We start from the raw sequence: 14,323 nt of genomic DNA, 5'->3' as shown, positions 1-14,323 counted from the left end.
ATATATGAAACATTCTAATATAAACATTTAATTAATTAATTTGTGTTCCATGACTCATTTCTTAATGAAATTACAAATTTGTTCTAATCCATTCCAAATGGTTTCCAGAATGCAAAGTGCAACCACAATCAGTTCTAAGCAAACTGCCATTATCTCTACTATTTCAGAGGGGTTGGGTTAAATGCAGAAGACACATTTCGGTTGAATGCATTCAGTTCTGCAACTGACAACTACACGTATCCCATTTTCCTTCCCATTGACAGTACACACACCAATAATGTTATGACAACATCTTATGAAAAACCAACAGGACTTCCTTTATTGGCTAAGGGATCTTGCCACAACTTCTGTTTTTGGAAATACTGGTGGGTGTGTTTCTGACTCTTTTCATTCAATGCCTTCGGGAAGTATGTACAAAGAACATGGAATACATACCATTTCAATAATTAAAAAAAGTTTAAACTATACATTCAAATATAGCCTCTACTTTCCTCATTGCAATGTTTTCACTTCTCCCCCCCAAAAAAATGATGAGGTAGATTCTGTTAACTGTTTGTCTTCTGTTTAGGTCGAGGGAGCGGATGAAATAAAATATGAATATAAAAATCAATCCCTTTACAGTAGGTTTCTAAAAAGTAACTGGTTTCTTTAAAAAGTTGATTAATCCAAAGTCATACAATTGACAGAAAACAAATAGGTGGGCAGCAACATTGCTTTATCATTAATCATTTTTTCGATACAATAATTGATATCAATTCAGAGTGATGCCCTTCTCTTAAACCCACTGATATGACAGAATTCTTGAAATAGTTTTGGTGTTACCAGAATGATGAACAATGCAAAAGTTGAGTAACACAACCTATCCTATATGTTACAGTAGAGTGAAAGTGATATCCTCCTATTTACTCTAAAACTGAATCTGGTTGAACGTCACCAACGCTCAAAACACTCATCTTTAAATGCCCTTACAGTGGTCCCAAAGTCATTCAACTGGACATTATTATTTTTAAATCAACAATAGAAAATCCCCACACAAAAAGATCCACATTACAACAGGAAAAAAGGTGTGGGAGTATTACATGTATAAGGAGAGGAGGGGCCTGTGGGGTGCAGGAGGGGGGTTGGGGTGAAAGGTCAGCAGAGGAGGCGGGTGAGCGTGAGGAGAGCTGCCAGGCTGGGCAGAGCAGGGCTGAGACTAGAGGCTCCACCGGATGACATGCAGTGGTCTCTGTTCTGGCCGATGCAGGCAGCATAGGCCATGACATGGGGAATGTAGTTCTGCTCGTGGACACCGTGCAGCAGATGAGCCATGGGGCCCTTAGCAAACACAGCCACATCCTCTCCTCCATGAGTCTCCATACGCAGCGGCACTGCAGACTGGGCCTGGTAGTTATTTCCCTCTGGAGAGAGGGGCGGGGTGGAGAGAGAGAAAGGGAAGAAGAAATATATCAGATGGATGATTTCTGGCATACCAAAGACCAATTGGTGTTCTCTATGACAGAGGACTGTCAAAATGGCACTATGTCAATGACGGTAAGACTTCACTTACGATAGTCAAGGGTGGAGACGTTCTCTCTCAGACCGTTGATAACTTTGAACCCTGGTCCGTTCCCATATAAGATGGCGGTAAAGGGTTTCTGGTCCACATCACTCAACATGGGAGCCAGTCCTGTAGACAGAGAGGAAAACAATACCCCACCTCCATCACCATCCATTGTGAAACAAAGTGAATCAAATCAAATTGTATTTGTCACATACCCGAATACAACCTTACAGTGAAATGCTTACTTACAAGTCCCTAACCAAAAATGCAGTTAAAAAAATATGAATAAGAATAAGAATTAAAAGTAACAAGTAGTTATAGAGCAGCAGTAAAATAACAATAGCGAGACTATATACAGGGGATACCAGTAAAGAGTCAATGTGCGGGCACACTGGTTAGTCGAGGTAATTGAAGTAGTATGTACATGTAGGTAGAGCTATTAAAGTGACTATGCATAGAATCATACCCAGAGGACTGATACAGTGTATCTACATACAATCCATGGTTGTAAAATCATTCATTACTCACCAAAAATGGTGTTCCCTCTTGGCGTGTAGCCTCCGAAGTTGAACATGTGAGAGTGGTCAGCAGTGACGACAGTCATTGTGTCATAGATGCTGGTTATGAGGCCGGCGCGGCCGATGGCCCGGTCCATCTCTACTGCCTCATGCAGGGCCTGCTTGGCTTTGCCCTCATGATGTCCGTGGTCGATGCGCCCCCCTGCCAACGCACAGCCTGGTTAACCTCTCTCTCTCACGCAGATGAGAAAATCTAGCATCAGCATTGGCAAAGCAGCCTCACCTTTGCAAATTTTACATTCACATTATATAAATGATTAACCTGATGCAACACACATTTACTGATGCCAGAGTGACAAAACACTCACCCTCCACCAGCAGATAGAATCCCCTGGGGTTTTTCCTCAGGATCTTGATGGCCAGCTCCACCATCTCCGTCAGGGAAGGATCTGTCTCAGTGTTTCTCTCCAGGTTGTAGGGCAGATCTCCCGGCTCAAACAGACCTGTGTTAACACAGGAAGCTCGGTTTAACACTGAGAAGATGATTAACAGTGATCAACATGCACTGTATCAGAAAACTGTCATTTATACTGTAACTCTAATTGGGTATTATCAACTAGTGTGTACATAGTATTGTTGTTTCTCGCTCATTAACATATTTTGAGGCTCGCCTTGTAAGAGGCTATATTTGTTGCACCTGTTTGTGAGAATGCTGTACCAATTTAACTGGTATGTGGTAGTAGTGTGACATTAATTAAAAATGTATAGGGGACAGATTGGAGTGGCAGCAAGTCTTAAACCTTTATGGTTGAGCATTTTGCCATACACTTTTGCTCTGTTTTGCCATGTAATCGCTGCCAGTTTGTGCCAACTCAAAATATTAATTGATATGCTGTATGTGTAAACACATTATTTAGCAGCCAACCTGCTTGCACCAATCCCATATAATCACAGTAAAATACTGTGACATGTAAATCCTATCTCCCCTCAATGAATTTCACTCATTCATTATGATTACTGTAGCATTTACTTTTTTACATTATAATACAGTCAATTCTACAGTACTGCTTTGATACTGTATTTAGATTACAGTAGACCAATGAGCTGTGTCACGACTTCCGCCGAAGTCGGCTCCTCTCCTTGTTCGGGCGGCGTTCGGCGGTCAACGTCACCGGTCTTCTAGCCATCGCCGCTCCACTTTTCATTGTTACATTTGTTTTGTCTTATTTCCCCGCACACCTGGTTTACATTCCCTAATCACACTACATATATATTCCCTCTGTTCCGTCCCATGTCTTTGTGTGGAATTGTTTTGTTACGTGTTTTGTGTGACGCGCCAGGCTGGTTTTTCCCCGGGTACCGTGTTTAACCCGAAGTATGTTTAATTGTTAAACATTTGCATTATTGTGACTGTTGTCGCGCTTTTCACTTTCGCCATTGGCCGGAGAATTTGAAGCAGTTGCGTCCGTCTGTTGTTGCTTCTGCCAAATAAAGTGTGCGCCTGATCAACTCTCTGCTCTCCTGCACCTGACTTCTATACCAGTAGACCACAACCTAACAAGCTGCCTATAAATTACTGTCAAATTAACAGCAGCCACTTTATAGTGTGACTACAAAAAATTAAACAGGCAGGTCGTAAAATCTATATATACGGAAGAAGAAAAGAAAACACAATATGCAACAATTTCAAAGATTTTACTGAGTTACAGTTCATATAAGGAAATCAGTCAACTGAAATAAATTCATTAGGCTCTAATCTATGATTTTACATGACTGGGAACACAGATACACTACCGGTCAAACGTTTTAGAACACCTACTCATTCAAGGGTTTTTCTTTATTTTTACTATTTTCTACAATGTAGAATAATAGTTAAGACATCAAAACTATGAAATAACACATATGGAATCATGTAGTAACCAAAAAAGTGTTAAACAAATCAAAATATATTTTATATTTGAGATTCTTCAAATAGCCACCCTCTGCCTTGATGACAGCTTGGCACACTCTTGGCATTCTCTCAACCAGCTTCACCTGGAATGCTTTTCCAACTGTCTTGAAGGAGTTCCCACATATGCTGAGCACTTGTTGGCTGCTTTTCCTTCACTCTGCGGTCCGACTCATCTCAAACCATCTCAATTGGGTTGAGGTCGGGGGATTGTGGAGGCCAGATCATCTGATGCAGCACTCCATCACTCTCCTTCTTGGTAGAATAGCCCTTGCACAGCCTGGAGGTGTTCTAAAACTGTTGACCGGTAGTGTATGCATTTGTTGGTCACAGATACCACAGATACCGGTGTAGGCCATCATTGTAAATAAAGGTTAAATAAAAAATTATAATATGTCTGGTGAGTATGCAGGTCATGGAAGAACTGGAACATTTTCATCTTCCAGGAATTGTGTACAGATCCTATCATGCTGAAACATGAGGTGATGACGGCAGATGAATGGAAGAGAAATTAACATTGAATTCTCTGGCAACAACTCTGGTGGACATTCGAATTGCACGCACTCTCAAAACTTGAGACATCTGGGGCATTGTGTTGTGTGACAAAACTGCACATTTTAGAGTGGCCTTTTGTTGTCCCCAGCACACGGTGCACCTGTGTAATGATAATGCTGTTTAATCAGCTTCTTGATATGCCACACCTGTCAGGTGGATGGATTATCTTGGCAAAGGAGAAATGCTCACTAACAACAGGGATGTAAACAAATGTTTGTGCAAAACATTTGAGAGAAATAAGCTTTTTGTATGTATGGAACATTTTTAAAATATTTTATTTCCGCTCATGAAACATGGGACCAACACTTTACATGTTGCGTTGATATTTTGTTTAGTGTACAACCAACAATAATTAAAAAAAGAACTCACCCAAAATGTAATCCACATTATTAGGATTTACTGATAGAAGTTCTCTCTTGTTCCATACATACTGGGCTTTCTGTTCATTTAAAAAAAGAAAACAATATATCATATGGGATTGATCTAAACATGCGACAACTTAAAACTATTCAAATGTCCTTGATAAGAAAAAAGAGAAAGGAGGAGGACTGAGAGAAGAACATGGAGGAAGCAGCAGGACATGGTAAAGAGGAGTGAAAGATGGACTAAGACGGAGCAGCTGACCTTGTTTTTCATTCTGTTAGTCCACTCCTCCACCAAGTTCCTTCCATCTTTGCGGGTACCAAAATGTTTCTTATCTCCAGGATACTCCACATCTGACTGGTTTTTGGGGAACATGTACTTCCTCCCTCCTCCCATAATCACCTAGACATACATTATAGAGATAAAACATTTGATTTATCTCTATGGAAATCCACAGCAAAAATAATTAGGAGAGCATTTACTGTCTGTGAGTCGTAACATTACAGGTGCAATTTGCTCAATATTACTGGCTGAACAATGGACACAGTTTGCATGCAGGATTACTGGATGTTTTCTGTAATATCAGGATCCATATTATATGCTGTGACTCACATCGATGTTGGGAATGTTCTCAAAGAGCTGCCTGGCGATGTCCTTGCAGCCCGCCTGTACTGCCTCAGCGGGCATTTCGCCATCAGAGAACCAGTCCCTGTCCACACAGTGAGCGTAGGCTGCGCTGGGGGTGGCATGGTTCACACGTGTTGTTGTGACTATTCCCACTGACTTGCCTGGGTGACAAACACACAAACAGTTTTTGAACGTGCTGCTTGGATTCTGTGCAATAGTCTGCTAGATCTGAAGTCAACCAATTGATCCAAAGAATCTGGAAATTCTAAGAGTAAATACTATATCAGACTGATAAGTGTGGTGTATAAATATCTCCACTGAGAATCAGTGGGTCAGCAACTAAAGAGCTAACGTCTGTTCCTGAGGTGATTATGTGAAGTATCTATTTCTGTGTTATGTGAAGAGCTCAGGTCACAAGGTCACAGCCTGCCTGGTCTGGTCTCTGGGGAATGATTGGATCCCTGATCATCTGTAGCTATAAACTCCCCATTGACATCAATGCATGCCTACAGTACGTTTACAATGTTATCATGCTGTGTCTCTACTGCTTATCCCAGGATGGCCAAATAAGCCTTAGTAGATCTGGTGTGGAGATGTACTGTGAATAAAATGTTATGATGACACTGTACCTGCTTCCTTGGCCCATTTTAGGATGGAGGTGACCTCATTACCCTGTGTGGTGTTGCACTGGGAACGGACAGCAGCTGCACTCACGCCCACAGTGCCCTCATTGGCCTTCACCCCACAGAGGTATGCTGTGGCCGTGCCTGCACTATCTGCTACCTGGGCATTGGTGTTATACGTCTGCAGAGACAGGGCAGTACCATGTGTCAATTACATAGAATTGTAGTAGGAGTCATTGTTGTGCATGCCGTGTTGGTGTTATACACCCCCTCCAAACATCTTCACCTCTAAATGCAGATTGTGTAATTACATGATAAATAATTTGTGGAAATTGCTGCTCCATTAACAGTGCAGATACAGTAGTTACATTATGTCTGGCTTCTTGACAAGTATGTAACATAATAACACATCATATCGTACGCCATACACTAGTGGTCACCAACATTTTCTGAGTCAAGCTCACTTTCCGAGTCAAAATAAAATAAAATGCAAGCCGAGATCTACCGTTCAGATTTTTAAACATGACTTAAAAAGCGTAAGCCTATGTATGCAACATTATCCAGGTGATTGTGAAACTCAAGTTGCACTGAATTATTTCTGCCTCATGCAACAATTCATGTTGTTAATCCAATGTCCAGATAAAGTGAAATATTACTCGAGAGACAAGCCGATGCAAGCTCATCGAAACACTTTTCTATTGTCATTCATTGCAGCTGCAGTGCTGGTTGTAGCATAACTAGAAGTAGGGAGAACGTGTATTTTATGGCTTATAAAAGTGTTGAATAAAGCATTGAAAGTGCTGAATAACAATTTAAACATGAACTTACTCCTAAAAACAGCAGCTCTTTGCTGTATTCGTTGAGTCTCTCTCTAGTCATGGTTTAACATTTGTGAAACCTCCCAGTATGAACTTTGTTGTGCGCTCTAAGAATGTTTTTAACAGTCTATGAGGAAACTGTGCAGACACGGTGATCTGAGCTATCTGATTGGCCAGCGGTAGGCCTGTAGGTACACTTGATTTGCTCTCTGAGCCTGTTGGGTAGGCAGAGTTCTACCTTCTGACACATGAACTGGTTCAAAATGGGAACARTTTGCCTTCCTGGCGCTATCACTGCTGAATCAAGTGCACCTACCGCCAACAGCACAAAAAAATATTCTTAAAAATTGGAACCCAAGGCTTTATCATTGTTTGTTTTTTAACAGACATGTTTGGTGATCGATGAGGAAGGCCTTGGAGATCGACAAGTCGATTACGATTGACCGGTTGGACCACTGACGTAGACCATATGTGGCCTTGTATCTTGCTGCTGGTGCAGAAGTCWTTGTTCATCCAAATTAGAAAATGACACATTGGTTTCCTTACCCTGTAAACAGTCTATGGACAAGGTATGACTTCAATCCATGCTTTAGTTCAGTTTCCCTGTCACTGTTTCTACATGCTAACGTTTTAGCATTTGTGGCACAAATCCCATTCAAGTCATGGCACCGATATTCAAATCTATGTTAAAATCATCTATAAGGGACTTTGTTGAACTTCAAAATACATTTTTTATTATTTCGGATTATTTGGAAATGATGCGCAAAAAATGCTAATATCGGTCCCATGACTTGAATGGTGTTTGTGCCACAAATGCTAAAACGTTAACATGTGGAAACAGTGCCAAGGAAGCTAAACCAAAGCATGGATTGCTGTCATACCTTTTCCATAGACTGCTTAGAGGGTAAGGAAACCAATCTGTCATTTTGTAATTTGGGTGAACTGTCCCTTTACTTACAGATCAATGTTGCATGCTATTTTCTAGCGCTTCTATATGATAACAGACCAGGTCAGACCTTGGAAAGCGCCACAAAGGGGAACTTGTCCATCTCCAGCTGGGTCTCCTCTCCACTCTGTCCGCTCAGCTGCCCCTTCAGTATTCGTGCTGCAGTCACTGTGGGAATGCCCATTCCTACACAACAAAAGCAAAGCGGCGCTCGCTCTGTTAGGGTGTCAATCTATTTAAGGGACTCAGAGCCTTTTCATCTCATGCATTAACACCTTTTAGTTTTCCATCTGGTTAACATTGCTCTGTGCTCGCTTTTCACAGCAGCTGCTCTTCCCACTAAACAGACACCTATACATTTAGTGGAAAGGACCCCCCTTTTACTTGAGATCTGCCTTTTCACAAGTCAACGAGATTGATCTTTTTAGAGTTGACTATCTATTTTTCCCTTAGTTTTCATATACACTACCGTTCAAAAGTTTGGGGTCACCTAGAAATTGTTTTGTTTTTTTCTTCATTGTTTTTGAAAAGAAAAGCTATTTTTTTGTCCATTAAAATAACATCAAATTGATCAGAAATACAGTGTAGACATTGTAAATGACTGTTGTAGCTGGAAACGGCAGATTTTTTTATGGAATATCGACGTAGGCGTACAGAGGCCCACTATCAGCAACCATCACTCCTGTGTTCCAATGGCACGTTGTGTTAGCTAATCCAAGTTTATAATTAATAACTGGTATTCTAGGCAGAGTTGCAAAGAAAAAGCCATATCTCAGACCGGCCAATAAAAATAAAAGATTAAGATGGGCAAAATAATACAGACACTGGACAGAGGAACTCTGCCGAGAAGGCCAGCATCCCGGAGTTGCCTCGTCACTGTTGACGTTGAGACTGGTGTTTTGCGGGTGCTATTTAATGAAGCTGCCAGTTGAGGACTTGTGAGGTGTCTGTTTCTCAAACTAGACACTCTAATGTACTTGTCCTCCTGCTCAGTTGTGAACTGAGGCCTCCCACTCCTCTTTCTATTCTGGTTAGAGCCAGTTTGCCCTGTTCTGTGAAGGGACTAGTACACAGCGTTGTACGAGATCTTCAATTTCTCGCATGGAATAGCCTTCATTTCTCAGAACAAGAATAGACTGACGAGCCTGTAATCAAAGCCACAAATGCTGATGCTCCAGATACTCAACTATTATAAAGAAGGCCAGTTTTATTGCCTCTTTAATCAGCACAACAGTTTTCAGCTGTGCTAACATAATTGCAAAAGGGTTTTCTAATCATCTATTGGTCTTTTAAAAGGATAAACTTGGATTAGCTAACACAACGTGCCATTGGAACACAGGAGTGATGGTTGCTGATAATGGGCCTCTGTACGTCTATGTAGATATGCCATTAAAAAAAACAGCCGTTTCCAGCTACAATAGTCATTTATAACATTAACAATGTCTACACTGTATTTCTGATCAATTTTATGTTCTTTTAATGGACCAAAAATGTGCTTTTCTTTCAAAAACAAGCACATTTCTGTGAGCCCAAACTTTAAAACGGTAGTTTTGGTGTCAAAATAGATGATTTGGTAGAGGATGTGAACTGACGTACATGTCCACTTTATCCAGCATTACTTTTTTAAGCTTGGTAGTCATACATGACAGAGAAATGTGCACTGTATACTGCTGCATCTAAAAACATAGACAGTTAAGGTCCTTTGGGGTACACAATTTAATGGGTCACTACATACAGCAACATAACACAAAGCAGCAYCCAAGTTATCTATTGGCATTGGCAGCATGTTTGTGTAATGCTTGAAGGCTAACATACTCAACATCAGATTTTGAAAGTGTGACATTCTATTTACTTCTGACTGGATTATATCAGTGCACCAGAATGTTTTGATAAAAACGACTATGGATTGATGAGGAGGATATACTCGTTTTCTACTACAACCACTAGGAAAGATAATCTAGAACTGCATAAAAATATTAAATCAGTATGCGGCACATAAGCGCTCTGAGTGCATTACATTGCGTTAAGACTTCACTTTATCATACAGTATGGCACATACTCATGGATTGAAATAGGCTCCTGCAATCATGACTTACCATCACCAAGGAAGAGGATGAGGTTCTTTGCAGTGTTTTGGTTGAGCTTCTGAAGTGTGAGGGCATTCTTTAAAGTATGCTGGGCCCATGTGTTCCAGAACAGGGGATCTTTCTCTTGGTCTGCAACACGGAGGTAGTTTTAGTTTAAAATGAGGAGGAAAAGAGGCCAGTTGGAAGTGATCTGTAACAACTGTGAAAGTAGTGGGACAAGTGGGACGGAATATGCCCAAATTAAATCAAATACACTTTGAGGTTTATCCATAGAAGCGTTTTTTGATGGACAAAAATTTGATAAACACAGAAAAGATAGAAGCCATTAATAACGTATTAACTTGTATTTAATAACCTAGTTATAACCTTTCTAATTAATGTTTTACCCCCAGAAGATGACAAAGTTCCTTTGTGAGTAACTTATTGCTTTACTGTTTTCAAGTCTCAGCATGACATATAATATGATCAAGTATGGACGATAATATCAAAGAACCAACAGGATGACTATAAGCACATACACATGTACTGTCTGTATTAATAATGACAAGTTCTGTAGGCTCTGGCAACCATAGAACCTCTGACAACTCCAGCATGTAGGCTTCTTATTTCTGAAATCACATGTTGCCTACTATAGCCTAGAACTGCACACACATGTATGATGTTACAACAAGAAGGAACATAATCTTCTTACTGTATGGGTAGAAATATTATACATCTGGAATCCATTTTGTGAACTTCTCCTGATCTGTACATAGTCTTTCAGGAACTAAAATATTCTGGTCATTTTGTAGAAAGGACTAAGAAAACAGAGGATCACTTGCCATACTGTAAATACAGTGTGAACTTTGTTCAGCTGGGTAAATAGACTGACAGTTATAACCCTAACGAGCCGTGTTATTCTAAACAAGACGCAATAAACCACAGAAAAGTAGCACTTCCTTCATAAGAGCATTTGGAGACTTCTGCACATCTCCAATAAATCAAAGCCCAATTTTGTTTCTCTTCCTTCTCCCTGAAGTGTGCACTCATTCACTATTCAAACATTGGATTGGTGTAAGCATGTGCTAGAGTGAGTCTTCACCACATTTCCTAAACAAATCCATTTCCTTTCAAATCTATGAGCAGGATTGAACAAGTGCACACTTCAGGGAGAAGGGGGAGAGAAACAGTTAGTATGTGTCCCCTCTTAGCTCTTTCTGATGGATTTCAGTCAAACAGTTGGATGCTGTTACAAGACATTACATTTATTGATGGGTTTGTGTCTCACCAGGAAACTGAGGCTTCCCCAGGCCTCCCCAGGCCAGACATGAGCAGATGATGAGAAAGAATGTCATGGCCGTAGTGTTACCTGGGACTACCGTCACATACCACATCCCAAACTAGAGTGAGTCTGGAAAATAAGGAGAAATCAGTGCTGATGAAAGAACACACAAAATGATGTTGATTCACAGAAATAAAGTTGATGAGTTTGCTGTAAAGTGCAACAAAGAAGGGGGAAGCAGGTAAGTTTCAACTTAGGCTTTCACAGTGAAAATAAATGGTGGTATTGTGGTAATGTAGTCCCAACCCGGCCCCAAAGGCTCTGGTTAGCCAGCCTTTAATATATTATTATACCCCCCTTCCTTCCCCAGTCCCTCCTCTGTCCCTCTCCTGTCCCTCTTTTGTGCTGTGGTCAAGGTCACTTTAATGGGATTGTGGGCCATAGCACAGAGAGATTTAACAGCCATAACAAAGCCGATTAACACCAAATGATTGACTGGACACTTCCACCCATAAGTAAATGAGAGAACATTTTTAAATTAGGTTTAGAGTTTATAAAGAAGAGATTTTGAAAAAAGAATTTTTACACATGCTCTAAATAAGCATTATGTGCGTGAAAGAAAATGGTATTTCACAAAGTCTTGAAACTGTGTGCGATTGAGTCCTGTTACTTTGATATTAAAACAGACAACGCAGACAACGCAAGTCCTACAAAATGTGTGTAAAATATGCTGAAGTTGAGCTCATACAAATCTGCTAGCTGGTCTCTAAGGAGAGGAGAYGTTTTACCGTGCCACATACGCAGGTCTATCCTCTGAGAGAAGCTCAGAAGTGGTCGGGCCCACCAATCGGCATCACACTAGCCAGCCTGCAGGTGAAATAGCAGAGAAGTGCCAGGATGGCCACCAGGAGAATGCCAGAGAAAAAGAGGGTCACCGCCATCGAGAGTACATCTCGGCCCATGGTGTCAAGGAGAAAAAGTGTCCAGGTTGGAATTTGCATAAAAAAGAAAGACAGATGTTTCCAGTTTCACCTGCCAGCTCAGTACCTGAGCTCTAGGGGGTGAGTCCCTGTACAGGGTTCAATCTGTTTAAGTGGATCWGGGATTAGGTTTAATAATGTTGGTGAGCTCAGGGCTCAGTGACACAGGCTCCTCCATTCTGGGATAACACTGACCTCAGACACATTCCCCAAAACAGATGACTTCGGCCCTCCAAAATGTGATAGAAGAAGAAGAAATAAATCCAGTTCAATCAATGTTGTGTTCCAAATGGCATGTTTTGATCCTTTTCTTTCAAAAACTCTGGGTTTTGGCGTTATCCTAGGGTATGCTGTACACTGCTACTGGTTCGATCCCGAGCTGTATCACAACAGGCCGTGATCAGGAGTCCCATAGGGCGGCGCACAATTGGCCCAGCGTTGTCCAGGTTAGGGGAGGGTTTAGCCGGGGTAGGCCGTCATTGTAAATAACAATTTGTTCTTGCCTAGTTAAATAAAGGTTAAATAAAAATAAAATACAGAATATCTATGGTGATATTGTTAATGTCTCAGTGTCTCTAGCACTGGCATTATTTTCCCCTCTGAACTACCATTGCCTTGTTGAGGAGATGATAAGATGTAATGCCTGTATAGCTTATAAAGGCTCCATGAATATCTGCATAAGACCATACAATGAGTTATTAATTCAGTCATTAGATAAGGCATGTACAGGAGAAATTGTAGATGAGATCATCCTCTCCTAAGCATATGCTACACATTCCACTCCATTAGTGTCGGCTCAAACATAAATCACCTTGGAAGATAAGTATGGCCATGTCTAGGGAGCAATGACTGTCTAATATTTGCAATTGGTTCAAATAAAACCTGAAAAGAACAAAGGCTTGCTATGTGTTTTATTTTTTTCTGTTTACCTGTAAAAGGTGAGCGTGTCCAACCAATTGAGTTATTGTGCATCACAGTGTATTAGTTATTTTCTAGATAAATAGTATCGGTTGTGAATTCTGACATGTATTTTACTATGGTTGAGCACTCACTACTAGTTGACCTTTATAATGTTGAAAATGAACATCCAACAGCATAGGATACCAACCAAAATGAATTAAATTGGCTGTATATCTAGATACGTGATTTAGTGTGGTGATGTGAAAACTTGCAAACAATCATCACAATCTCAAAAATCCCGAAATCAGATATTGGTGCAAACGCTAATAAAAAATGTTTTTACCAAAAGGAAGGTACGTATTGCTATTGTTGTGTTGATGCTCAATCACGTGTTGGAAGGTTGAGTTATACCTACAAGAATCTGCAATCACAAAAACGTACAGAACCGCTACATTATAGCGTAATATGGCTTTAAGAAGATGGAAAGCGATACACACCATGAAACTATGTAAGCMGATTGTTTAATTGCAGCGATTTTCCTGACAATGCAGCCAATTGCAATATTGTATTTTCATATTTTCTAAATAGCCTGCACGCGATAAACCATTGACATCTCCTGACATTCCAAAGTCTATTGGTGCAAAAAGTTAAAGGAATAAACTTACTGCGGGATCTATTTAAGCTTCTGTAGCAAAAACACTTCTGTCCGTTGACAAAGCACGTTCACCTTTTCATATGTGTTCTTGAGGATCTTTTGACCATCCTTTTATAAGCCTATCTGCTCTGTCTGGACCGCTGAGAATAGCGGTCGGTATTTCACCTCGATGGTGAGAACCACGCTATAAATAATGGCACCATAATATGAAGAGCTGGATCTTGAGTGCCGCCTGTCGCCCTGTTTCACTGTTGCATCTAGGCTACTCAAAATGATTTGTTTTCAAGCTTTTCACGTTCATTTAAATCAGCCGAGTTCATTGTCAGCTTGTGAAAAACTGAAACATATTATAAACCTACATACGTAATATAGAGGTTTATACATAGCATATAAACGGTCTTTAGTTTATTTATAGCCTAGTTTATAAATGTGTGAAAACAGTTGCTTGACAAATTGTGATATTATATGACTGCGCTTAATGCACTATACTGACTTTTAC

General features: G+C 40.5%; 1 protein-coding gene across 3 annotated transcripts; it reads right to left on the bottom strand.

Moving 5' to 3' along the window:
• Positions 1 to 293: 293 nt before the first annotated feature.
• alpl (alkaline phosphatase, biomineralization associated) lies at positions 294 to 13,996 on the bottom strand. 3 transcript variants are annotated; one of them, XM_023996438.2, is made up of 13 exons: positions 13,835 to 13,996; positions 13,513 to 13,590; positions 11,296 to 11,418; positions 10,038 to 10,157; positions 8,012 to 8,127; positions 6,184 to 6,358; positions 5,540 to 5,715; positions 5,189 to 5,329; positions 4,934 to 5,003; positions 2,430 to 2,564; positions 2,072 to 2,263; positions 1,550 to 1,669; positions 294 to 1,400 (listed from the first exon to the last, which is right to left on the bottom strand). In XM_023996438.2, exons 3-13 carry the CDS (start codon positions 11,399 to 11,401, stop codon positions 1,135 to 1,137), a joined length of 1,617 nt encoding a protein of 538 aa, XP_023852206.1. In that variant the 5' UTR covers positions 11,402 to 11,418; positions 13,513 to 13,590; positions 13,835 to 13,996; the 3' UTR covers positions 294 to 1,134. The 3 variants fall into 3 exon arrangements, with proteins under 3 accessions (XP_023852206.1, XP_023852208.1, XP_023852209.1); XM_023996440.2 differs by lacking the exon at positions 13,513 to 13,590; XM_023996441.2 differs by lacking the exons at positions 13,513 to 13,590; positions 13,835 to 13,996 and adding an exon at positions 12,078 to 12,489.
• Positions 13,997 to 14,323: the final 327 nt, after the last annotated feature.

The sequence above is a fragment of the Salvelinus sp. IW2-2015 genome, linkage group LG11, assembly GCF_002910315.2.
Source record: "Salvelinus sp. IW2-2015 linkage group LG11, ASM291031v2, whole genome shotgun sequence".
Taxonomy (NCBI): domain Eukaryota; kingdom Metazoa; phylum Chordata; class Actinopteri; order Salmoniformes; family Salmonidae; genus Salvelinus; species Salvelinus sp. IW2-2015.
Note: the sequence above shows the minus strand (reverse complement) of the source record. Positions and strands in the feature narration are given on the sequence as shown.

Coding starts and splice junctions, on each gene's coding strand:
- alpl (XM_023996438.2), bottom strand. CDS start 11,401: ATGTGGTATGTGACGGTAGTCCCAGGTAACACTACGGCCATGACATTC. Junction 5,330..5,539: donor AGAACATTCCCAACATCGAT/GTGAGTCACAGC, acceptor ATGTATGTCTAG/GTGATTATGGGAGGAGGGAG. Junction 2,264..2,429: donor ATTCTATCTGCTGGTGGAGG/GTGAGTGTTTTG, acceptor GTGCGTTGGCAG/GGGGGCGCATCGACCACGGA.